This window comes from Pagrus pagrus (assembly GCF_965226575.1).
Source record: "Pagrus pagrus genome assembly, chromosome: 19".
NCBI classification, from domain to species: Eukaryota; Metazoa; Chordata; class Actinopteri; order Spariformes; family Sparidae; genus Pagrus; species Pagrus pagrus.
In genome coordinates, this window is record NC_140203.1 from 22117039 (window position 1) to 22143521 (window position 26483).

Genomic DNA, 26483 nt, shown 5'->3' on the forward strand with positions numbered 1-26483 from the left:
TATCTGAAAGATTTGCAGAAACTCAGGCGGTTGGATCCGGGTTATAGAATGTACCATGTTGTGAACGGGATCCCTTTAGGTGGTCAGTGAAAATACACTATTCAAAAAAAATTAGTTAGAGATATTGGGAAATGGGTGCATAAATACATGTGCGTGGATATGAGTGTGCATAAATGCATGTGCATGGATATGAGTGTGCATAGATGCATGTGCAAATAAAAGTCAAATGAAATGTGTCACATTACTTTTGGGGACCAAAAATATTCACAAAGTACAAAACTAAATTCCTGATATATCACAGCATAAACAATCAAGTGAAGCATTAAAATATCCAAATACGCCCAACTAATTTTGAGTAGTGTAGTTTGCACTGTGAAGCTGTTTACAATCCAGTAGGTGGCAGTAATGCAACTCATATGGATGTCAACCCACCATAGAACTAAACAGAGGAGGAGGAAGAAGAAGACGAGCTCGGAGCGGTCAAAAGGGGGCGCTAGTGCAGCAAATTAGATGTGAAGCACATAAATCCAGAAGAGAAGAAGCGTCCTGAGCCGTCGGTAGGTCCGTCAAAAAACCGGTAGTACCTTTGGATCAGTTGTCCGGGAAACCCGCCATGTACGAGCACTGCATTTAAAACACTTTCAGCAGTATCTTTGGTTATATGTCTGAGTCCTCACGTGTTTATCTTAGTGAGACAGATGACAAGCTAAGAGAGTTTAGAAAACAAGTAGCTAGCTAGCTTGAGCGGTGTCTTTGCCACGGTGGAGTCTGCATAACGCTGTTTAGGTGGACGTTAGCTAACATCCAACATGACCCAACAAGCTGCTGCTCTGCAGACGTACAACAATGAACTTGTCAAATGTAAGTCTATTTTTTCTTGAAAACTCGCTAAAAGTGCTATATAAGTAGTCAATGAAGACAGGTTAAACTGAAGTGGACAACATGTTGGAATAGGGTTTTGAATGGAAAGTTAACTTTTGGCTCCGAACGTAGCTACTCACTATAAACAGATTGAGTCTAACAGGTCAGACACCTGTCATATCTCTGTTCTCTGCTCTGCTTGCAACGATGCTGTTCTAGCTTAGTTCTTGACCTTCCAGCTACCAGCAAATAGGATGCTACTGTACAATCTGATTAACCTGTACAGATTATGCTGTCGCCTGGAAATCAGACTGTAACCCGTTGCAGACCCTAATTGTGTAACTGTGGGTGAACGGGTAGCCTTTTTAATGCCTGTGGTAGGAGTTTATTCTCTTAAACGAATGTGTTGCCAGGTCGTCAGACCCCATTTGAAGGTTGAATTTTGCTTGGTTAACACTAAACTGGCTGAAAATGTTGTAAAAAACTGTACTTAAATACCTGTTCAAGAGTTCATTAAGATACTCATCCATTTGTAGTTAGAATACAATACATCTATTGTATGAATAAGAGTTTACAATATGTTTGACTTCATAAGTAATATAACAAGAGCTGCAATGATTACTTGATTAACTGTCAACTATAAAATTATGTGCCAGTTTTGATAATCGATTAATTGGCTTGAGCGCTTTTTAAAGACAAAACGTCCACATTTTCAGATTCCAGCTTCTTAATTGTGAATATTTTGTGCTTTCTTTCCTCCTTTATCATAGTAAACTTAATATCTCTGGGTTGCGGACAAAACAAGACATTTGAGGATGTCATCTTGGCCTTTGAGAAATACCGATCAACATTTTTTGACATTTTACAGACCAAACAACTAATCCGTTAATCAATACAATAATTTACAGAGTAAGTTGAATACTTGAATCTGATTTAAGTGTGAATTCTAGCTTTGGGTATATTGAATAAACATTTCTTAGTCTTTTAGCAAATTAAAACTATTTAATAAAGGGCTGACATTTAAAGATTGATAGATTTTTATAGTTATACAATGTGTCTATTTTCTACATCAATAAATGTTTCTATTAGTTATTGATTTGTCATTTACTCTATTACATGCCATTTTCATAGATCCTAAGGTAATGTAATATCTTTACAACCTCAAAGATACTCCTTTTGGAAAGGGGAACAAGACCATTTTTGTCATTTTCATTTGACAAGTAACTTGAAGAATAACCCATTATCCACAATGTTGTTGATTTAACTCACTGTTCTAGTAACCCTGTCATCACACGGGCATAGAATCCCTCGTCACTGGCCCGAGCTGATCCACCTTTTTGTCTCCATTAGGTATTGAGGACCTGCACTCCAAGAGGGAAGAGTTGAACCGTCAGATCAAGCTGGAGGAAGAGGAGAAGGATCGGCTGCAGCACGACATTAGAGTCCTCTCAGAGAAGCTGAGCCGAGTCAACGAGAGCCTGACGCAAAGGCTCGCTGCCCGCGCCACTTTTGACCGCACCATCGCAGAGACAGAAGCTGCCTACACCAAGGTGTGTGTCCTGTCTGTCTAAATTGTTATTGTTCAGCAACATTGAAATATGAGACACCATTTTAGTTCAAAGATTGTGCACAGGATATGTGGAGAGTCAATAAGGGTTGGATTAAGTTCAACCCAAGACAATTTCAATATGAAACTCAACAGAGCATCAGTCAGAGGGTGTCCCCCTGATGACCCTGTAGACTTGCCTGCATGCTTACACTCACACTGACTTCATATTGAATTGCTGATACAGTTGCTAACCAGTAGTTAATGATGATTTTAGTGGAACCATATACTATGGTTGTGGATGGACAACAGAGAATTTAGTAGATTTATGACAATATAAATACCAGTGACTAACTTCAATGTTTATTACTTGAGTGTGAAATAAATCCAAGTCAAGTAGTTTAGAAAAAACACATGATGAGGAGTTCTCGAGAAAAGCTGCAATCAGCTATACCAGAGGCCAAGCAATCGAACGGCCAACTGAACGGTCACTGCCTCCTCCTGTTGGTCATTTTTCGTAACCAAAATTAACCTTTTTGTCCACCGCTCAAACGGACAGTGTATGTTCAAATTTTATTTTGTGGCTGGCGAGTGAAGCAAATCTACCGGCCTACTTGCATATTCTGTGCCTTGTTCATAACATCTGGTTGATTTTTGCAGTCTAGTATTACTAATAATTAGTCAAAAACAATATGCAAGCCTTGCAAGCAGTGCTGCTTGGGTGGTGTCCCTCTGGTACTGCATCAGGCAGTACTGCCCTGAAGTAATTACCAAATTATCACTAATAATTAGTTTTGTACAATCAGTCAAAATATATATATAATATATATAATAAAATATATAATAATTATATATATATATATATATATATATATATATATATATATATATATTAATCGTACAATCAGTATATATATTATATAAATATGAGTTACCCATCAGTCTGTATAACTTCATGTTTACCTCTTTTTGTGAACAAACCAAGAGGTAGTTGGTTAGTGTGAACAGGAACCAGACCAGAACTAATATGTAACAATCATTTTTTCCCCTATGTCTCGACCAAATGAACAGAACTATAGCTGTGAATACACAACTAAAGTATCTAATGAGCAGACTCTGCTGCCTTATGGTACATCAATGTTTTTCTTGTCATGTTCTCCTTGTGCAGCACTTGAATGTCGCACAGGCACATCCCACTTACTGATGCTGACCTCCCTGAGTACTCACATTAATCACTGCAAACAAACACTCCAAAGCTGCTCTTATTATAAACAACAAGTCAGTCAGCAGGGCCTGGCCCCTTTTTCAATTACTTCTACTGTATATGCACACACCACACTGTCAGCTGTATGTTTTCTGAGTAGTGTTTTTACTTCATCTACTTTCAGGTAGCTCCAGTGTATTTAATGTAATTTATTTGTTTTCCACCTATAGATCTTGGAGAGCTCCCAGTCTCTTCTGAGTGTCCTGAAGCAGGAGGCAGGAAACCTCAGTAAAGCCACAGAGCCCCGGAGGAAGGAGCACTAATGGCAGTAAAAGGTCACTGAACTCTCATTTTGACCGCAATGCCGCACTTGACTCTGCACTTAACAATTTATACTCCATGCTGGACTATTTGTAATATATTTGATTTACTGTAAGTTCCTTATTCAAATAAATGTTTATCACCCCCATGACCCTTCATTTTTGACAAAGCAGTCTCAGATCTCAAGAAAACCAAAAATGCTGCTCTTCAGGATGGAAATGACACATACACAGTATTTACATTTGTTCAAGTCTTCTATTTATTGAGCTTTCATTTGTACAAGTATGACATCACTTTGTCTTTTTTTTTTTTTTATTTGCCCAAATCATTGACAATAACTTTACAGTAAGCACATCTGCTGTGATGTCGATTTACAGACGAGGGGGAAAAGTAAAGGGGGAACAAGATGGAGCTTCTACCACAGAGTTGCTACAGTGTGACCAACACATACTGCTCACTTTGCAACAGGAGTAGACAGATGGGAAAACACTGCGGCGAGAGACCGCATGTACACTTCAGAAGTCAAGTTGTGTGCCTCTATGTCCATGTAATATCCAACAGAAAAGTTCTGGCTGGTGTCGTTCAGGACGATCAGTGGAGATTCCCATAATTCACTCTGCCTTTTTTGGTCCTTCAGTTCACAGAAAGACAGAGCTAAAGGTTCCCAGAAAGAGTAGACGTCCTCTTTGGGGTTTTGGCTGTCAAAAGCAGCTACCACAGATGGATCCACAGGCGTGTCATGTGACTGTTAGCTACGACTCCACAGCAGGTCCAAGTGAGGCAGTCTTTGAAACTTAAAGAACCACACCCATGTGTTTTGGGCTTTTTAGCTCCTTAATTACAAATCATGTTCACTTCTAGTTTTTCTGCTGACTATTTTATATCATTAAGTTTTGTGTTTTTCCTACTGTTCAATGCAGCAGTTGGTTTCCATTCTTTTCCTCATACTACGGAAATAAACTAGTAGACCCATGTAACTTGCTTAAGCTGTGTAAAAGAACCAAACATCAGTCTGCATACATTTTTGTCCATTATATTATAGTTACTCTACATTATGATAGTGTATCGTCATGTATTTGAATGCAAATTTTAAAAGGAAAAGTTCACTCAGTCTTTATCTACTCATCTCCATTTGGATTGAAAGTCGGTGGTGTTTCATAGTCCACAAAACATTTCTGGAGCTTCAGCAAAACAGGGTTGCAGCATTCTCCTAAACAACTGAAGTAGATGGGGACTTAAAATGTATTAAAACGTATTAAAGTATATTAATATAAAATGACTCCATACAGCTTGTCTGAGGCCCCAGCTCCAGAAATGTTTTGTTGACTACAAAACTTCACACGACTTTCCATTGGCATGGGGATGAGGAGATGATAACTGTATAATATTTGTTGAAAGGTATGCACTGCACATTATAGGGATGGATACTGAACTTCAGTACTTTCTGGCACAGATTGAAATGCGTCTGTAGCACCAAGTACACTTGCTCAGATTCATCATCTTTTTTTCTAAACGTCTGGGTCTGGGGTTTTTACTGAGAAAGGTATGACAAAAGTATCATATTGGTATAGAAACATAGTTATTTCAAATGATACCAAGCTCTACGACATAATGATGCAACGACTATGGGACCTGATGTTACACCTGCCTGGTGTGAAAATTAGCCAGAATGGCTAAACTGGCACATTTACAAAAATGTAATGTAAAAAGATGTTCACTTTGTTTTATACAGGTCAAGCAAGTTTCAAACTAAATATTTAAGAGTCTTCAATTAGATTTTCATGCCATATGAAAGTGAGTGGAAACCAGTGATAATCTGGAATGGTTAAAAAATACATTCAAACTTCTAAACCACAGTTTACAGAATGGTCAACAATAAAACAAAGTGTACGTGATTTGTACTAAATGGGCTAAAGAATGTAAAATCCATGGTATGGGCCTTTAAAGCTTCTGCACAACACATTAGGTCAACTGGCCGATAACAAGTGATCTGAAGGATTTGACGGGTGTTTTCAGGGTAACTTCAGTACAAAGATGAAGCCCTGGACCTGTGCGAAAAAATTACACTTGGGCTACAGTTAGTGGTCACAGCATCAAGGCCGACAATCATAAGACTTTTTTGATGCAAGGCTGTGGCAAATGGTTAAAAAAAAAAAAGTGGACATGGCATTCATCGGCAGTGCATTCATCGTTTACAGTTGAAGAGTTCTATTCCAAAACATTATTCATTCATTTTGATCATAAAAAAGTCAATACCTGCAGTCTAAAAAATGTTAGTACGCCAAACAAGGGCTCAAAATTCTTCTTCCTCTACTGTATGTGACATACAATCAATGGTTGTATAAAAGCAGGTGTCCATAAAGGCTACTGTTTGGAAACAAAACTCTCCAACTAGACTTCTTGTTCTTTTAAGTGCACATTTCCTCTGTCGCCTACCCTGCTCCTTCTCATGAGGTGCAAAACAAAGCTAATAGCATGACAGTGCAAAACACATTTAACATCCAAGACCGCAGACAGAACAGATCAGACAAAGATAGAACATCTCATCTCCTCACAGCGAAATCCAACCACTTTTCATCTGATTGGAGAAATAAGAAAAAAAAAATGACAGGAGTAAGAAATACATGTTCGTACTTGAAAATATGAAAATATGGTGGAAACTGTACAACAATACTGGCCGAAGGGTCGATCCTGGGCGTGTAAAGAAGGAATGTGAGGCCGTTACAGCAACACTTTAATTGGTTGGCATTATGAGTTTTAAAAAAATCATCTGGAAACTTGGTGCATTCTTATATAAAACAATCTTAATAAAAAAAAAAACATTACATATACCTTCAAACACACACACAATCTTTGCATTCGCTCTCACAAACATGCCATATTATGAGTGATCATAATCATCGTTGCCTTCATAACTCCGATGGACCGGCTTCTTTCTCTGTGGAATGTCAAAGTACATGAGGTCCGACTGGAAAACAAAACAGAGAAACCATGCCGGTTCCTTCCACACCAGCAAATTTGTCTTTACAAAAATGTCTTTTGTACATGAGCAGGTCTCAGACATGCAAACTTCAACTTTAAGCAGGAATAAATACACGAGAAAGCCAGAAAGAATTGTCAGGAGGTCTAACAGCTTTTGATAAACGTGACACAGATAACCTTGATAGAGGAAATACAGAAACATTCTACAGTATGATGATTTTTGTTTGTCACCAGCAACACGGACATACAGACATCGTTGGCCAAGGTCACTTTTATCAAGCGTTCAATCAGAAATCAGAGTTGCTGCTGATTGACAGAACATCGTCCCTGGGGTGCATAATTTAACCCTCCCTTGTCACAAAGAAGGGAGTTTTTTTGTTTTTTTTTTGTTGTTGAAGTTTGCTTGCCGTTAAAAGACTCTTCTACCAAACGTCCAGCAGCTTCGATACAGCATAGTTTGCCAGAGAAGAAAAAAACTAAAAGGCATACAGAAGCTTTACAGTAAAAGAGAACCAACCAAGCTGTTGGCCGAAATCAAAACATGCATGTACAAAAACAAAAGGACAAAAAACTACAATTGTGGCACCCTTTCACCATTTTTTGTTTTTGTGTTTGAGTCTGCCAGCGATCTACACAAGTGGGCGCGTCCTCCACGTCCTATTGACATGTTTTCATGCTAACACTGAACTCCGTCACCTACACATGGGCACTGGTGGCTTCCTGTTCTTTGAAGGAGTTTTTTTTCTCCTTCGCTTGTCGGCATCTCCCAAAAACTTGAAGTGAATGATGAAGCAGAGAAATACAGGAGGGACGTGAAAGCCGGTGAACTTCTTCCAGAGTCTGGAGAAGAAGACGGGCACCTCTCTAGATCTCAACAGTGGATTTGATTCTATTTTGTTGGTGAGGGATGAGGAAGGAAGGAGGCTGACAGGTCAACTGTCCAGGATCGTAGGGGAAACACAGTCCAGCTGCTCTTGGATTTCAGGTCAGAAAGAAGTTGGGAATGGAATACTGGCCGCCTGACAAAAAGCTGCTCTGCTCTGATATGCAGTTGGTAACGTGGCATGCGGTGGTACCGTGGCAGGAAATCATCACCCCCCTGAAAAAATAAAATAAAACCCAAAACAAAACATTGTTTCCTGTCTGATCAAGAAGATGTGCTTAGAGGCGGCTGGAGTGTAGAGCTGGAGGCAGTTCAGGCCCAGGTGTGGCAGACCTGGCTGGGCTCTGGCTGCAGTCTGGTCCCACAGGTGAGATGCTACTGTACAGCTGATTGGTCCGAGTGATCAGAAGTAAAGAGCGGGTTCGCTGCTGTAATCAGACAGGGAGGAGCTGTCTGCCGGGGTGAGCTGTGGAGAGAGGACAAATGTGCTCAGCATCTTCAAAGCTAATGTCATAAAGCAGACCTTTCCTTATTGTTCTGTTTTTGCCTTGATTTTGGTTTGTTTTGGCAATATAATCCTTCACCTGTACACTTGTGAGTTCAGTGTTCTGCCAGTGACATGTATGATTAGGCTATGTGCTCAAATTATTGTATACTTCAAGCACTTTACAACTGATTCCACCCAAACTACACTGTTTTTTTCTGTCTTGTCAGTATTTGTTCTGACTTGTTAAAGCTACCCTGTGGAGTTTTTGATCAATAGGCATTATGATTGCAATGCTTTAATGAGTGGGTCTGTTCCTGCCAATGGTTTTACTCTATTGCTCTGATCTACAGGTTGAATTGCAACAATGTGCCAGGAAAGGCAGAGAATAGGACAACTGTTAGCAAGTAAACATGGGTGTAAACAATACATGTTTAGGAGAAGCTGGCTTTTAAAAATGATTTCTGATGAGGGAATGCGTTTAACACATTTTTTAGACCACAAGCATACACACAATGCATTTTGAAGTTTATTTACGAGAAAACACCACAGGTCACCTTTAATACTGTCCTCAGACATGTATACATTGTGTAAAGAATCATGTTTTGCAGGAAGAACAGGATAATCTGTACTCCTGCTGTCTTTATGTGACCATGGAGGAAATGTAATATTTTTGGCAATAGCTGAATCTTATTTTCTACATACAAGTTGCTGACAGGATAGAGACAAGATAGAGCCGCACACTTAAAGGCAGCTTCCAAAGATTTGGGACTACTGGTTGGCCTTCGGCTCCAAATTTATTTATTTTTTCTCAAAGAGTCCCACAGATACGACTGGGAGATGATGCAAACTCCACAGAAAGTTAACTGGAAATCTAAACTGGGACCTTCATGAGAGGAGACAGCTCCTGACTCTCAAACAGAAAGTGTGTAAAAGCTGAATGTTTGACGAATGGCGCTCTGTCTCACCATTACTTCCTCTGTCATCTGTGTCTGTTGAGAAGTGGTGTCCTCCTGGTAAACACTGTCATCATGTTTGTGCTCCTGCCAGGCGCTGAAGTCCACCGAATGCTTGGGAACATAGCTGGAAAGGTCTGCAGATGATAAAAACACATCACGCGTTACCAAAATGTTTTTCTTCCATATGTTGTTGCCACTGTTAAACCTTAAGTAATCATGTTTTTATATCCAGTACATTAATATGTTTTTACCTGTCCCTTTTTGAATAACAAGAAGATATTTGTCAATGAGACATCATTTAGTCGCATGCACACCTATTAATGATTCAGTTTTGTGTGAATTGTGAACTACATTGTTTTAAATGTAGTTCACAATTTGTCCAGTAGGGGTCATTGTCATCATACTTAATGTTGTCAGTCGTTACATTTGCACTGAGCACATGAGAGAGGTAATATAAGCCTCAGAGTGGAAAACAGCAGTTTTATGTGCATTTTCCGGCTGAACACAGAGTCTTGACGCAACGGGTTGGCGAACACATTAAGACATTTAAAATGCCACAAAAATGACAACAACATCTACTCGGAAGCCTCCGTGACACAGTCTCAGCTTAAGCTGGATGTGAACAGCTTTATGAGGCAGGTGTAATAAGGGATGGGCTGCTTTATGTAAACTGATTAGAAATAATACAATCAGATAGTCGTCTTTAGATCTCCTCTTTCACTGCCTCGCTAATCTTTTTATTTGGTCGTAAATGGGCCATTATGAGAAGTGCTGAACTGCAGAGTGAAAAGCTGATCTTCACTTCATCCCTCAAAACAAGAATTGGGTGAAATAAAGTCCAAAATACCTCCGATACAGTTCAATACTTGTTTCAATTCATGTCTTGTATACACAATATCCTACATAAGACCCTTGTGCCTCTTGTGCAAACAAAAGTACCCCACAGGATGCTGTTTTGCTCTCCATAAAGTGCACTTTTGTGACATTAAATAAGTGCTGTTGATCCTGCTCTCTATTAGCATTTTGCTTCTGGTTCATTTATTCCCAGCACTTCAAAAGCTGTCCTCCTTTAAATGTTTTTCTGTTGCTAAAGCTTTTGGTTTTACTTCCTCATTAATAATTATTTTGTTTTTCTTGATCTCATGTGTCTCAGACAAGCCTATATATATAATTTTACAGAAATGCTACATAAACACATTTAATTGCATGATTTGTATTTATTTTCATCCAAAGAGGTAAGCTTGAGGTGTCCAAAATGGAATAGGTTCATCCACTGAGGAGCATGAGTGTGCTCAGTAAATTTATTTATAATCCTGCCAAAATTCTGATTTTTCTGGTGCTACAAGTGGATTGCCACAACATTGGATAATTCATCCTCTGGGGACCATGAACATCTAAAGTGACATTTAATATGCACTGGCCATTTCATTTCAAGAGAACTTGTGGACCAGAGTGTTGGACAAGAAGACATTTTGACCTAAAGGTTGCTTCAGAGCAAAGTTTAGAGGGTCACCACATTAGACGATTTATCCTCTGGGGACCATGAATATATACAATGACATTAAGAATACACTGGATAATTTAAAGATTCGTTGTTGTATACCTCACATTGGACAGGTAGAATTTTTGAGCTAACGGTTGCTTCAGAGGGCCACCAAAATCATCACTAGGGATCATCCTTTAGGGGTCATGAATATCTCCAGTTAGTTTCATAGCAGTGTGGTCAATAGCTGTTTATGTCGAGACCAATGTGACAGAGATTTTAATGCTGCTCGTGGGTTTAAACTGGACATCAAACCTGCAAGTTTGCCACATCAACATGGAATGATACACTTTCCTCCCCTCCATCATATTTCATGTTGTCTCACCGTTGCTGTTGGTTGTGTGGGTGGGCGAGCTGGTGAAACTGGGTCGGGGAATGTGGATGCGTCCCACCATGCTTGGCTGGTCATCCGCCACCTTCTCATCTTGTTTCTCCTCCTCGTCCTCCTCCCCGCTGTCCCACGCGCTGCTCTCCGATGGATACTCGTACGTACTCGCGAGACTCGACTCATTAAAAGAGATCTTGAGCTGCAAAAGACACAGAGGGAAACATGAGAACAAGCAATTATCTATTGTCTTTGACATGTTACTGTACTGCTTTGATTTGGCAATATTGTTTATTTACAAAAGAGTCTGACTGACTGCAGATTTCCCCTGCCTCCATATTTTATTTTCACTTCACTGGCACTATATAAAATGTTTGTGTTTGGAAAACAGAGGCAGGTGTTCATGATTTGGAGAGATTATTTGATGTTATTTCAAATCTAGCTGGCCAGAAAATAAAGAGAAGCAGAACAGAAGGTATGGTCGTTTCCTGATAGGAACTATTATTTTCACTAAAAGTCTCATTTTCCACTTTGGTCAGTTTAGACCGGGTTGGTTCGAGGATTTCTGGGACTCCATGCATCATCTAACCACAGTGTCCACAGCAACAGTTAACTCAAAAATAATTCCCTCAGATTCCCAAAGTTGTTGTAGTGGCTCCAAAATTAAATTCCAAATTCTTGATTTGATAAAAAAATCTTAACTCAAGGTCCACTTACTAGCATTTTGAAAGGCCACAGAATGCGGGTTGGGTCAGATGACTTAGATTGTATTACAAAAGAAAGTATTATTTAATCTGAACACTTTTGGATGACTTAAAAATAATTTTTTCCCCTCTTTACATATGTAGAAAAACACAATGCAAATACAATGCATTTTGCATAGTAAGCATTTAAAGTTGGTCAAATCAAATTACACTTACAAAAAACTGTATTGGCACAAACAGGTTAATTGTGTGTATTCTTAAAGTGTGGGATGCTGTGTCTATTGTGTGTTTCCTCAGATTTGAAGTTGAGGTCTCAACAGATGGCAGCAACTTTATTTTTGGCTACAAAAATTTGCACTGGACATAGACCTCCTTGTGTTGCACATTTTTGAAGCCGAAGGGATGGTGATATTGGCAGGAATGGAAGGCTATTTCGGAGGGTCGATGCTGCACGAGCCTTTTGCTTTGACTCAACACCGTTCTTTTTTCTTCCACCAGGTCTGCCACGAAGTGGGGCAGTTTTCTGAGAAACCCCATATGTCAGACTGAATAGTGTTGGTTATCAAAAAAAAGTCTGATCATTTTAAAATTGCCATATTTTACAATGTAACAATGTAAATCCAGTTATCACTGACAATGTAGCTAATCCAATTTCAAATTTTTTACATTACATTACATCCGTGACTACTCAACCCTGAACTATGACTGAAGTTCCCCACCTAGGTCACATGATGACAACTGGGCAAGCTCCATCCACTGATGAAGGCAGTAAGATGCAGATGAAACTCCAGAAAAAGCTGGTTAAGATTTGAGATTTTTTTAATATCACCGTCAACCCAAATGAGTTCTTTCGTTAAATCCCAAAATGCCCTCTCATCTACATGTTTTGGTATTTGACGGGTCTATAATAAAAACAGAGAATCCATCTTTAAATGTTTAAATTACATATCATTCTACATTTCAGAAAAATGTATTAAAACATAAGTGTGAGTTCACATCATCTATTTGCTTTGAAGGGCCCTTGTAACTGAGGGGCCCTAAGCAGCCCCTTGTATGGCTTCTGCAGACAAACTCTTTGTTTACACGCCAGATGTGTTTACCAGGAAAACAAACCACCCGCTGTTAACTGTTTGCTCGCTGAATTGTCTGGTAGAGAGGCCAAACTTTACTATTATTAGCCGAGATTTCAAAGCACAGATCCCAAGATATCGTTCTCCTTCAAGACGGCTGCATTTTATGAGCACAGTAAACATTAACAGGTTATTACTTCCTTATGCCTTATTGCTCTGTAATTTAATCTATATTGCTGATTTTCATATCTCAGCTCTTCGATTACACCGCAGTAATGCCCGTTTAGCTCTGAACGAACCAACTACCTCATAACTTATTCAACAGAGCTTTTAATTGGGATCCTTGGAGAGCCAGCTGCAGTTTGTTTGGGCTCGTCTGTGGCTTCATGTACTGGACTTTGCGTGTCCTCGAAGTGGGACAGGTGGCAGCCTTGCAGGAGCTCGGGGGCCTGTGATTGATTGTCTCAGAGTGCTCCCTGTAAGACGTGTCTGTTTGGCAACGCCTCAATGGTCTGCAAACATGGATCCGTGGGGTGAGACCTGGGCCTTGCACTTTGCTGCACCATGTAATCCAACATGAATGGCAACTCTGCGACCAGAGACTTTAGTGGTTTTAGCTGTCAGCGAGCTCACTGACTGGAATTTATTTTCACAGGAGATGTCTTGTCCCCTTTGGAACAAGGATGCGACAGGTTCTCTGAGAAACGTCAGTTTGATTTCATTTGTTTTATTTTGCTACTTTTCATATTTTGTTAACTTTTCTCAGGCAGCTTATGAAAAAAAAACCTTATTTTTCCAGCAGTATGCCTTTATTTGATACGATTTAATTGTGTAGTGCAGTCTACACTCACAAACTTGAGGGAAACAGTTTTAGAATGACAGACAGACCACAAATGGTTTATAATAAGTTACCAGTCATGTATTCTGGCCACTTGTAAGCGTTTCAGAAGGGTTTTATTTTCCGGAGTTGCCATGGAGATGACAGCCGACACATATAAATATAACAGTAGGTTTGTCCGTCAGCTGACTGCTCTTAACGTACAGTACCTGGCTCCATCTACTCTGCAGGCCGTGATCTAAATCTGTCCTAATCTCCATCACAAGGCCACGAGCCAGCAACAGCACCTCCAACTCAACACCAGTCACGGCTAACGCCTTAACCTCAATTTTAAAATGACGTACGTGTTCAACATCCTTTATGACTTCTTCTTCTGGTCTATATCTGTATCTATGGTGAGATCTGTGATGGCGGAGAGAGAGTTTTTTTTCAACATGTGACGCGAGTCAAAAAGATGTAAGTACGCATTACTTAATAACCTGGGAATAAAATTAATCTGCACACTTTACATCTTATTCATTAAGGACACATATATATTTCATATATATATGTATTTCCATTTAAATCAAAACAGGAAAGAGATTTATGGTAGCATTTTGAACATATTCAACTTTTGAAGCATCTAAACAGGCTCTCATATGACAGCCTAGAGGCTGAGGACAAGGGTTTATAGATTTAGAACAAGGACTAAAGATATAAAACAAGTGCCTGCAGATTTAGGACAAGGGTCTATAGATTAAAGCTACGGATTCAACTGACAGTGGTTTATGGATTCAAGTCAGGAGTGAACTGATCAAAGACGGTGATACAGATCATAGACGAGGATCACGCGATTCAAAATGACAATTTATGGATTGATGATGAGATTTTCAAGATTGAGGCTTCAAAGATAAAAAATAAGTGTCTACAGGTTCCAGGTGAGGGCAAAAGTGTAGAAATAATGGATCCATAGATTCCTACTGAAAGTCAACATTGAACAAGGGTCGACGAGTAAAGAACAGAGGAGGCAAAAGAGTCAAAAGTCTAGATCAAACTATAAACTCAAGACCAGAGATAAGGTCTAAACCAGGTCTACAGAGTCAGGACAAGAAGATGAGAGTCTATGGATTAAGGACGAGGACCTATAAATAAAGGATGATGGTCTATAAATCAAGGATGAGGGCCTCTAGATTCAGGACTAGGTTCCTATTGTTCAGGATCAGGACTTGACATTAAGAATAAGGGTCCACAGACGACTGACTAAGGATCTACAGATTGAGAACAAAGACCTATAGATAAATTCAGAACTAAGGTCTATAAATTAGGAATGCGGGTCAAGACATTAGGAACAATGGTCTATAGATTTACTATCAAAGGCTGACATATTACGGCTGAATGAGGGTCTAGGTGTTCCACATACATAGGTCTACAGATTAAAGATAACAGTATAGAGTCTATATAAAGGGAGAGTCTCGAGGTTGAGGACTACAGATCAAAACAAGTTGGGGCAATTTTCATTTGCAATCATTCAGTCAACTCCATTTATGTTCACCTTTTACTCTGTCTCTTAGTCTGTTGTTCAAAGGGGGTTGATTGTGCAAACGAGAAATAATTATCATTTCCTTTGCAATTAACAATAATACCTTTAAGATATAAAGATATACCGGACCTTTTAACTCACATCATCCTGAAAATATGTCATCCCCAACCCTGACCCCACCTCAGGGGTCCTAAAATACCTAACCTTAACTTTGTATCTGAAAACCTTCAACATGTATTTATTTGTGATCTTATGACTACTTAAGTGACTTTCCTTTTATACTTCATCCTCAATTATCACATAGCTTCCAACGAGTCACTGTTTTACTTTTTAACAAAGCAAAGGTGCCAGACTGGTTTCTCCATTAGTTGTCAGCCACTATAGCAGCAGAAAACCACCAAACATATCAAATCCTGTGTATAGACGCAGGCTCTGACACTATGCCACCATCTCTAAAGGGCCCTCAGTCGCAGGCATTGCCTATTTTTAGCCCAAGAACCTCCTTTCTTAGTTCCTGTGTTAAATCTTACACCACAAAAAGCGTATCCTTGCTAAACTGGCATCCTGTCTTAGAGGAAGTCTCTGGCTGCCAAAATCGACTCCATCAATAAATCAGGCTAGCTGCTGGGCTCGCTTCCTCTTTCACTGTCTTTCACTTTTCTTTTTGTCTGGTCTACAGCCACTCTTCTCACATGAGACTCAAGTTAGATGGGACTCTGCAACGCCTTTGTCGGCGTCCTCTCTCTGACTTTACATTTCAGCTGCAGCATTAAACCAACTTAGAGGGACAGAAAGAGGAAGAAAGAAAAAATGGGGTAACTGAACTGTTATCTCGCAGCCTGCTGCTGCTCATGAGTTTTATTATGTGGGTCTTTTTTCATCTCGATGATAAAAGCCTGCATCATGGAGGCAGAAGTGATTCGTCTTCTGTCCTCAGGCTGTAGGACAGGCCGACAGGGGCCCGGACTCAGCCCTGCTGTCCTTGTTTTCACCACAGGACGCTCAGACAGGAAGCTGCGGCACTGACAGGCCACCAACAACTGACTAATTACTCTGTTTTTGTTTTAAATATATATATCAAAGACTGACTATGTACCGCAGTATGTGTGAGCATATGTGTGTAAGCTGATGTTTTGTTTCAGCTCGCGTTAAAAACAAAATGATAATTTTCTTGTCTCTAACATGAAGCACAGGAAAATCCTTCATCTTTAGAAAAACACTTTAGACACTTCACTGTTTTAGCAGGTTATTATTAGGTTGCTTTTATTATAAAAACTATTAAAAGCCTGACTGATAAAATGTTTAAATTGTTAATGTTACTACATGATTGATATTAACTGGAAAAAATAGACTAATAGAGAGACTTCATGTCACTCGTAATTAAAGTTCAAAGTTCAAATGAGTGCAGGGTCATGTTGGCACTTGACAAATTCCCTGCATGAAATTTAATTAAAAGTTAAAAGATCAGAATCAAAGCTCTCCAGGCATGTTTTTAAAAGAAGCCATGCACGAAAAAAGAGCCATCGAGGGAAAGCTCGACGATGTCGGTGATGCTCCTCCACACTGCAGCGCCTATAAACCAAAACCGTCTGCTCCAACCACAGACCGCCACAGCTCAAGTTCTGACATTACTGCAAAAGCTGTGCTATAATGTTAATGGGGAATTTAATGCAGCACTGAATGGAGAAATAAAGTTGCAGCTCGCCTTTGCCACTCTGTTTCTTGAAACCATCACATGTTGCCTGTATGTAGCTCTTAAAATAACATGCTAAAAAAAAAACTGTCGCTCTTTGCTTTAGTTCTCGCATCTCTTGTCTACCGGCTTATAATATCGCAGGCCGATATATATAAATGTATAAATAAATATATCAAAATGGGTCACCTAATGACGCTAGTCTTACAATAGAACTGGTTACAGATTTTGTTGTGATTTAAATATGTCTTCATATGAAACACATCACTCATCATGTAAATACAATCATGTATTATTTGTGCACGTGGTCGCATAAATAAAGAAAATCTTGTGTCTGCAAAAAGATACGAGTTTTTGAAGGAGGTTATTTATAAAATCTAAGAAATCCTGATAAATATTCCCCCTGCAGGTACTTTTCTGTAGCGTCTAGGTCTTAAGATGAGAGCAAAAGAGTCATAGTTCATTATCATGTATATATTATTATTATTATTATAGAGCTAGCTATTGAACTCAGTAACAACATGAAAAAACATTTCATTCTAGATTTCAAAACACGGACCAATGTGGACGGGAAAAACTAAGTCTGCTTACCGAGAAAAAGAGAGAAAAGCAACAGAAACAAATTCTTGCTACACCATCCAACTGTTGAGGAATCTAGTAACATCGTTTCAGCTCTGTTGTAGTTGTTTTGCTTGCTTACAGGGGTTTTGAAGCTGAATACAAAATGAAAACAACTTGTTAGGACTGCGGCTGTCTGCAGAGTCGGGAGCTGCAGCAGCAGCAGCTTCGACACAAGCAGACTTAGATATCAGACAGCGAGCGGAATAAACAATATTTCTGCAGAGACGTAGTCTACAAGTTCCTTTGAGCAGAGTTTCATCAGCTCTTTGTTTTTGTTGTATGTATGTTGTGGGCGAGGCGCAGAGGGACGTGGGGAAGACAGACAAAAGAAGAAGTAAGGGAGAGAGGAAGAAGGGAGTCATCAGATGAGATTATGTCTTCATGAATGTGCTCCGGCCAATAGGCGAGATGGGAGCTGTGCCAGGAAATTTTTCCAGGCCACCCAGCATGGCGTGTCCTCATTTGGTGAAAAGTGGTTCCTACTGAATGGAGACACACACACATGCACGCGGGGCGAGTACCCTGGCAGTGCTGATTGGGTTGAACTCCAAAAGCTGCTGAGTTACGGTGGAGCTTCAACACAAGAGCACAGCTCTGAACAACTGAGGGTGTAACAGCATGTGAGCGTTTGTGGCTACATGATGTCTGTTTGACTGGGTGTGCATCACTTAAAAAATCTGTTTCTATATTTACCTCAGTGGGGAGAGGTGACACAGGGCGTGGTGTAGACTATGGCTGTGTGGCTGTACACCTGCTCAAAGTGTAGAAAAGCATCTGATGCCTCTGAATTAGCTACATTTTATAAAAATTTCCACCAAAACACTGCACCTATTGAATGTTTAAGTCCTCTGAAAGGACTCACCTGGCTGTAGGAGACTGACCAGGTGCCAGATTAGAACTAATCTCCAGCCGGGTAGATAATATTAGAACAGCACCACAATGAACCGGCTGAGGAGCTGAGCTGCAGCTGCATTAGCTCTTTAAGAGAGGGATAATAAAGCCTACATGTACTCAAACAAAGTATGTGGTGTACCTCTCCACTGTGCCGGTGGATCAGGATAACTAGTGTGAACTAGAGGACGTCATTTAGGGAAACAAAGTGGTGGGTGTATCAGTACTGATCAGACAGAGAAGGTATTTCAAAAGTCTGTTCTTTCTTTAATCCATTTTTTATCATGTCCTACATTCAGACATGAAAAGAAACCCTTCTGCCGAACAACCTCTCCCAGCTGCACCAGTGAAATAAGCTTAAAAGAATAATATGACATTTTCAGTTACCAATGATGTGTTTAACGTTAACTTAGCATAAACACTGCAAGCAGGGGGAAACTTCTGGGGCAGCTCCGTCAGAGATGCCTCCTAACAACACCATGTTGTGGTTTAATAAGTTGTTTGCTGTGGTTATGGAATGCTGGTGTTACCATGTATGAGACTGACGACAGCGAAGGAGATATAAAACAGCACCGCTGTGCTAATAGTTGTGACATTATGAGAATAAGGACATTAAATCATACAAAACTACAAAAGAATATTTATGATCAAACCTACCCCAGGGGTATGTGTAACTATTTAGCTGTTACTTAGAGTTCTGTTGTAACTTATCTCTTTGGTGCAACCGCTTTAAACTTGCATAAATCACACAACTTGTCGGCAATGTTTGTAACTTTAATTTACACACAGCTGGTACAACAGGCCTCAGGCGACACCTTACTGACAAACACACATTAATGCCATATCTTCATTAATAAAATGACTCTGAGCCATCAAAAACAAACAACCAAAAAGTGTTTTCTGATCGCTGGGATTTATGTCGCCCCCGCAGCACAATAGAGATGATGGGGATTTCTAAAGTTTTCTTAGCAACAATCTTTACAGGGACTTCTTTGTAAAAAAGATACCAGATCATTTATGATGTATGTTATAGTTGCATCTTTACTACATAGAGCACATACTTCACATAGTGTTTAATTCTAACACCTTTTAGGACAATATATACTATAAATAAAATATATGGATAAACCCATTTTCAGCCCTGATTTATGTCTGCAGGAATTAATTTCAGGTAGAGAGCCTCAACAACCTTCACCAATACAGCAGGGCAGCCTGTATGCACAGCACAGTCGCTGGAATAAAAGTTTGGAAGTTAACTTTTCTGCAAACCACACACACATTCACATTTGTATGTGTCAAAGGCTTTATACTATATTGACATTATTACAATACATGTCATATCATGTACACATCACAAGTTCATGACCTAACTTCATATCGGGGGGTGCAAGGGGACAAGGCTGGCAAGCCAGTGACCGTCGTTCCAGCCTGTGTTTCAACATATGTAAGAGTGACCAGAGCATAAGCACAGCACTGCCAAGAGATACAGCTGAAAATTTAATCTGAAGAAACGTAAAAGTTGTAACATAAAGAAGGGGGATTTACTCATCTGTGTAGACAAGAATTGCACAAGTATCAAGACTGTAAGCATGCATCACTAAAAATTCCTCTCCTACTGTCCAGCAGAAGAATGAATGACGTTGCAGTATAGTGATCACACCCGTAAGCACATTTTTACAGTAATTAAAAGTAATGTGCTGCATGCCAAGAGCAGCCAGCGACACACCTTAGCAGTAAACCTTACCAAATTACTGTCAATGAGTTTGGTTACAACAGAGTCCGCAAACAAAATCATTTGTTGGATGTCGAATCCTGCAATGTAGAGCTGGAACAACTAGACAAATAACTGATTTGTCGATCGAAAAACAATTAATCACCACCTATTCTGATAATCAATTTATTGTTTCAGTCCTTTTTCAAGAAAAAACATCAAACATTTGCTGGTTCCAGCTTCTTAACTATGACGATTTACTGCTTTCCTTTGTCATTTATGATAGTAAATGAAGAGTCTTTGGGGTTTTGACTCTTGGTTGGACAAAGGAAACAATTTGAAGATGTCATTCGGGCTCTGGGAAATAATCATTAGCATTTTTCACAGTTTTCTGACACATAACAGACTAAACAGTGAATCGATTAATCGTGAAAAAAATCATTGATAATGAAAATAATCGTTAGTTGCAGTCCAATATATCAGAGCTTCAGGCTGTCAGTGACCCAAAAGTATTCAGTAAAAGGTCAGTGCACACCCGAGCTGAAACCACAGTACACCTACTGAACACCCCCGTGGCTGTTATCCCTGCAGTTGATTCACGTCATGGTTCTCTTGTGTGGGTGTTGTCAGATTTCTCATCAAGTATGAGGATAAATCAGTTCAGTGTTTATGTTGAAGTGCTTCAAGTGCTGCAGCCTTGGATGGTCAAAGTATCACATCACTGATATAACTGTGGAGACTCATTCACGCGTGTAGGTGGTTGGTGCTCACAGCTCCAGCAGGCGCAGTGCAAAATGTGAAAATCTGTGTTTACACTGCCGTGTCTCAAGACTGTGTGAGTCACTGCTGTAATAGTATGCCCTTTGTAGCCGTGTGTGAGTACGAGTGTGTGTGTGTTCAAGTCTCCATGCGCTATCAGGGTTGGATTATCTGACTGATATGGAGTTGATGGGAGTGGGGACACATTTCTTCAAACTATTTGTATAATCAAGTACACGAAGAGATCTGCTTCCAAAAACTGGAGACGTTTCAGATGTATTTCGCCCTATATCAGAACATTTTGCTGATAAGAATGAGCTGGCACAGACTGATATAACTGCATGGGCTGTAAATGTAAAGTGATACCAGCAGGGTGGAGATCGAAACCTAGTGTATCAGCAGTCCCACAATGACACACACTGTCATTGTGAGGGTATTAAGGGCATTTAATATATAAAAGGACAGTTCTAGCCTAAACAAATGTAGATGGTTGGGAGTGTCTGAAAAGCCACAATCAGGAGAAAGGACAGGGCAGGATCCCACAAACCGGATCAGGATCGATGATATTCTCTGAGGACAATCTATGCTGGATAACAACCTAATTGTTAATAAAACGTTTTTTCCATTTTTTTTCTTCTTCTTTTCCTTACGCTTTAGGAAGTGAAATCATGAGTATTGTTTTGGTGGACCCTTATAAATCCTTCAAGGCGTCCCTGGGATGTCCCTGGTATTCATGTGACACTTCTTAATCACAGAACTCAAAACTGATCACGAATGGCAGCGTCTCCAGTTTCAAAAGCATTAGAACATTAGAAGAAAATCTAATGGATGTGTCTTGTATTGATCCTTTGTTCAACTGCTAGTGAATGGCTGTACAGTCCATTGGATGCTGAGCAGTGATAAGGATATTGTTTCAGTGATCTCTGGGACAGAGATTAATCAATGAGCGACACAGTTCCAAGGCACCACACATAGAAGAGTACACAAAGGCTGAAACTAACAATAAGTTAACAATTGATCTGCCAATTATTTTAATAATTAATCATTTAAAATTTGTGAAAAATGCTCATCACAATTGCCCAAAGCCCAAGGCGACATCCTTAAATTGCTTCCCTTGTCCAGCCAACAGTCCAAAACCCAAGCACTCTTCATTTACTATCATAAATGTAAAAAGAAAAAGCAGCAAAATCCTTTACATTTAAGAAGCTGGAACCAGAAAAAATTTGCCATTTTTGCTTAAAAAATGAATGATGTCACATTAACAGCATATTTTGCAGGAGTAGAACAGTAATGATAAGTGAGGACTAAGCTGTACAACCTGATATATCATGCTACTGTAGTTGTAGTTGTAATGGTTAACTTTCAGCTTCTTTAAACATACCTCTTACTAAAGCCTAATATAAACACTGCTGTGGATAGTGAGACAGTAAACTTCCTGATTGACAAACCTAAATTAAACTTTTCTAAGACATGCTCTGGAATTTTGGGAAAAACACACATTTGGGGATGTATCAGGTGTAAGATAAGAAGAACAATGTAGGTTTTATTTCTGTTCATTCAGTACAGAGAGTCTTCCATGGTGTGTTTAGCCAAGCTTAGCACAAAGACGGGAAGCAAAAGCAAGCTGCCGGCTGAAATATGAGTTTGGTATCAGTAGGCAATCTGTTCATTTGTTAAGCAAATGTCCAGAACATCATAATACCATCATAACTAATTCAGTGCTATATGAAATATTTTAGTTTCTGTGCGTTTAGATTAGATTTCAGTAGGTATGTTTGCTCAAAAGATACCCTTTGCTTTGACTTGCCATATTTAATAATCGACCTGGTCTCCGATATGAGACATACTGGTTTTGGTTTGAGCACGTGGGACAGCCTACTAGTGACCTTTGGGGGATGGAGATGGATGGCAGGTTAACAAGGGGGATGGAGTCCTGCACCATCTCCCCTCATAACACCTACTGTTTGAAGTAATTTAGAGTGTGATCCAACAGAGAGCACTCTTTTACATCTGTAAAATAGCCACGGTCACAATTCTTTAACAACCATATTTAAGGGGCAAATGTTAGCACGCTAACACCCAAAAACTAAGATATTAAAGATTACCTGATAATTATCAGATTCAGATTAGGCACTGCTGTCTCAAACATCAGTAATGTAAACAGGTTCTAATAAAAACATCCTAGACAGTAAGATGGTAGAAGTAAGAGATGATCCATATCAAGGTTAAAATGCAAATACAAGTGAACAGAAGAAGACTTTTTCTGCCCTGCACTGAAATAACTGAGCTTGGCTTCGCACTGGGCCTTATGAAAACACACCAGTTGCCTCTCAAACATCAGAGCGCTGCACTGTTTGGGTCTCCACCCACAGAAACACTGACTTTAGGCCTGCTGATTACAGAACGCGCTCACCAGGAAACCCATTTATACATCTTTATTAGATGATTTTACAGTTTTATGAGGGACTGCATATCCACCAATTACTAAACCTACAACATCCGCGCTGAGGTAACAATGTGTGTGAGAGAGAGAGAGACAGAGAGACCGTGTGTCCTTATCCTGAAATCCTAATGACAGGATAGCATGGCCACGGCCCGTGTTGCCCCGGCGACAGGCGCCATGGATATGTGACAGAGGGAAACGGGAGAGCAGAGGTGGAGATAGGCAGTCAGAGAGAGAGTGAGAGACAGACATGGCAGTAAGACGGACAGCTTTTGATCATGTAAATAGGAAAACAACTCATCGAGGGCATCTATGATTCACACGATGACAGATGAAAACGCTGAGGTAGATTGTACGCCGCCTCCATGGAGGGACTATTTGAATAAAATTTACATTACACACAAAAGCCCCACATTCCCAGTAGTGTTTTGCATTTGTTATAATGGCGTGAGAACTGAATCTGTTCATCAAGGCGGCTTGGAGTGTTTTAATAATGATTTTGCCTTTTAATTATCAATATACCCCAACAAATGCATCTAAGGGAGATGCATGTCAAAGCAGATGGTTCGGAAAAACCCTACAGGTCTCAAAAGTCAGCGGCTTCCACCTGCATCCTCCACTCACCCACTCTGTTTCTTTTTATAAACTTACAAAAAGCCCCGTCTGTTAACGTCCTCTGCTTTTAGCCTCTTCATCTTCTTACTCATGCACTCTAAAGACCCACACACAGAGAGACCTACACACACACACACACACACACACACATACTGAATTAAACATGACTATGATAGTGGGGCTTTGCTGGCTGAATTCTAATTACACTGACTTTGCAGGGTTGCACATGTGCCTGAGGCCTGTGTGGGAAACCTGCAAGCATGCGTCTCCTATGAGGGTGTTTATGCAGAAATTAGGCATGGCTGTGCTTGAGTGTGTTTGCGTGTGTCCACGTCCTGCAGCCACAAAGCACTCGGAAACAAAATGACAAGCTTGTTAAAGAGGAAACCATATTTGCACCGCCAGTGATCTCAATAATAAAAAGAGAACTAGCACCTCTCTTACGTGGCAGTCAGCGAGAGACAAAGTCAGTTTGATTTTTTTTATCTAATGTTGCTGCCTGGTGGAACTCTGAGTCAAGGACACCTTCATCTAAACGCCAAGTCTAGTGAAGACTCCCGTCCTTCACTAAAAAGTTTCTCTCACCAGACGACAGCTACACATCTCAGTTGCGGTCTACCCTGACAACAAAAAGCTTTTATGCAGTAATGAGATATTTCAGAGGCAGGAAAAGAGCACTGAGTGATGCAGCAGCTCAGTACATAACCGCAGGAAGTGAGGTTAGAGACACACAAAGTTGTTTCTAAGCCTCTGAAGCCAACACTCTATTGTACAAAGTCCATGGAGCTTTAGTGACAGTCATGCTTTCACTTCAGCTGGGGTCACATTTGAAGGCAGAGCAAACTGCCCTACCGCTTCAGTTTATAACTCCTTTTCTAATCTATATGGGACTAAGTGGGATGCGTGGAAGGCTCGACTATTCAGATTGTAAAAATCTGTTGTAAAACCTTCTACTGGCAATTATAAATAAACAATAAAAAAAACAAAACAGATTCATCGTGACGAACGGAATCAAGAGGGAAAGCAACTTCAACTTTAAACCACCAGGAGAGCCACTGCCAAGTAGTTTAAAGATGTATGTAGAAATTGCAACGTTTTAAGGCTTTAAGAATTGAAATTAAAGCTACACATTCAGATTCGTATATTACCCATGGATAAAAAGAATGTTTAATGTGAATGAGGTTGCTTGGTTTAGACAAACCCACAGAGAATCAACAACTCTCCGTCTAAGGACTTCCTCACAGCTCTACTTGGCATTTCAGCGTTTTTTAGCTCATGGTTTTGATGATACGGCCACAACTTCACTATTGGTTGAGTCTTACTTCTCTCTTTAGCTTTGTTTTCAGCAAAAAAGCTCTGATACGCTCACTGTAAACTTCATGCTCAGCACCCAATGTCTGATGGACAAAGACAGTGAGTAGACAGTGAACAAAGAGGGCTTTAGGCAGCTTGAGGGCAAGATATTTTTCTCTGGAGTTGGTGGAGACCAAAACAGGAGTTCATAGGAAAGTGAATAACAGACTTACATCATCCATGTCTCAAAACACTACTCCAAATGAATGTAAATAAGGTACTGCTTGCCAACATATTACCGTAATAAGTTTATAAGCCGATAATAACTCCAATTACAGACATCATAAAACTTTGCCGGGTGCAATTTAATAATGTTAAAGAGCAACTCACACACCCATCCACACACCCACACCCACACCCATACCCACAGAATATAGAGCTCTTTGCAAATTTCACATCACTCACATCATCGAGAGTTGGTTTCTGTTTTTATATGTCTTGATTGGAGGGCATTGCTCAGATAAGTTAACATGACATTGGTGTGGACTTGACCGGAAAGGATAGATATTTTTATAGTGCAAAAAAGTGAGTGCACATATAATTTTCTAACTCAAAAAGAAGGACTTAGTGTTAAGTTGCTGACACAGCAATACATTGTCCCAAGTCTACTCGTCTTGGTCTCTAAAAAGTGACTATTTTGGAAATACTACTCAACTTCACCTCACTCTGAAGCATTTCCCCGTCACTTCACCTCAGCCTCAATAAAGAAAAAAGCTTTCAGGATAGTTGGCGGCCGACTGTTATTTTGAATTTAGCTTTTTTTAAAGCAAGGGGGTAGGGCGGTAGGTTTTCAGGAAGCGTAAGGGAGGAGAGATGGGGAATGTCTGCTGGGTGGTAAATAATTAAACACAATGGACTTTCACACCTGTAGCACAGGCGCACAATGTAAATGTAGGAGTGTGCCCTTTCATTGGCCTTCCTGTGTTACTGAGAGCTTTTAACCATTTGCGTTTGGGTATTTTTAACCTACTGTATGCATGGCATTTGACTACAAAAAGCAAAAGCAAAAGCAAAAAAAAAAGGCGGTGTTCTCTAAACACAGATGTAGATAATGCACAGAGGTGGAGGGATGTATACAAAGCTGCAAAAACATGACTTTGATATGACTGGTGTAAGGGGACAAAGCTCCTTTAAAAGAAATGCATGCAGCTTTTTTTA

General features: G+C 39.9%; 2 protein-coding genes across 2 annotated transcripts in view; one reads left to right on the forward strand and one right to left on the reverse strand.

The window, feature by feature from the left end:
• The first annotated feature begins 563 nt into the window (after positions 1–563).
• ssna1 (Sjogren syndrome nuclear autoantigen 1) lies at positions 564–4080 on the forward strand. Its single transcript, XM_084382541.1, has 3 exons — positions 564–861; positions 2212–2411; positions 3842–4080. The coding sequence occupies exons 1-3, from the start codon at positions 810–812 to the stop codon at positions 3932–3934; spliced, it is 345 nt and encodes a 114-aa protein (XP_084238667.1). The 5' UTR covers positions 564–809; the 3' UTR covers positions 3935–4080.
• An 87-nt stretch (positions 4081–4167) lies between these two features.
• Positions 4168–26483, reverse strand: part of tprn (taperin) — a 29978-nt gene continuing 7662 nt past the window's right edge. The window contains exons 2-4 of the mRNA XM_084383056.1: positions 11109–11310; positions 9250–9374; positions 4168–8263 (exon numbers count right to left, since the gene is read on the reverse strand). Coding sequence (XP_084239182.1) covers positions 8201–8263; positions 9250–9374; positions 11109–11310 — 390 coding nt within the window. The 3' untranslated portion in view covers positions 4168–8200. The remainder of the gene's footprint in view (positions 8264–9249; positions 9375–11108; positions 11311–26483) is intronic.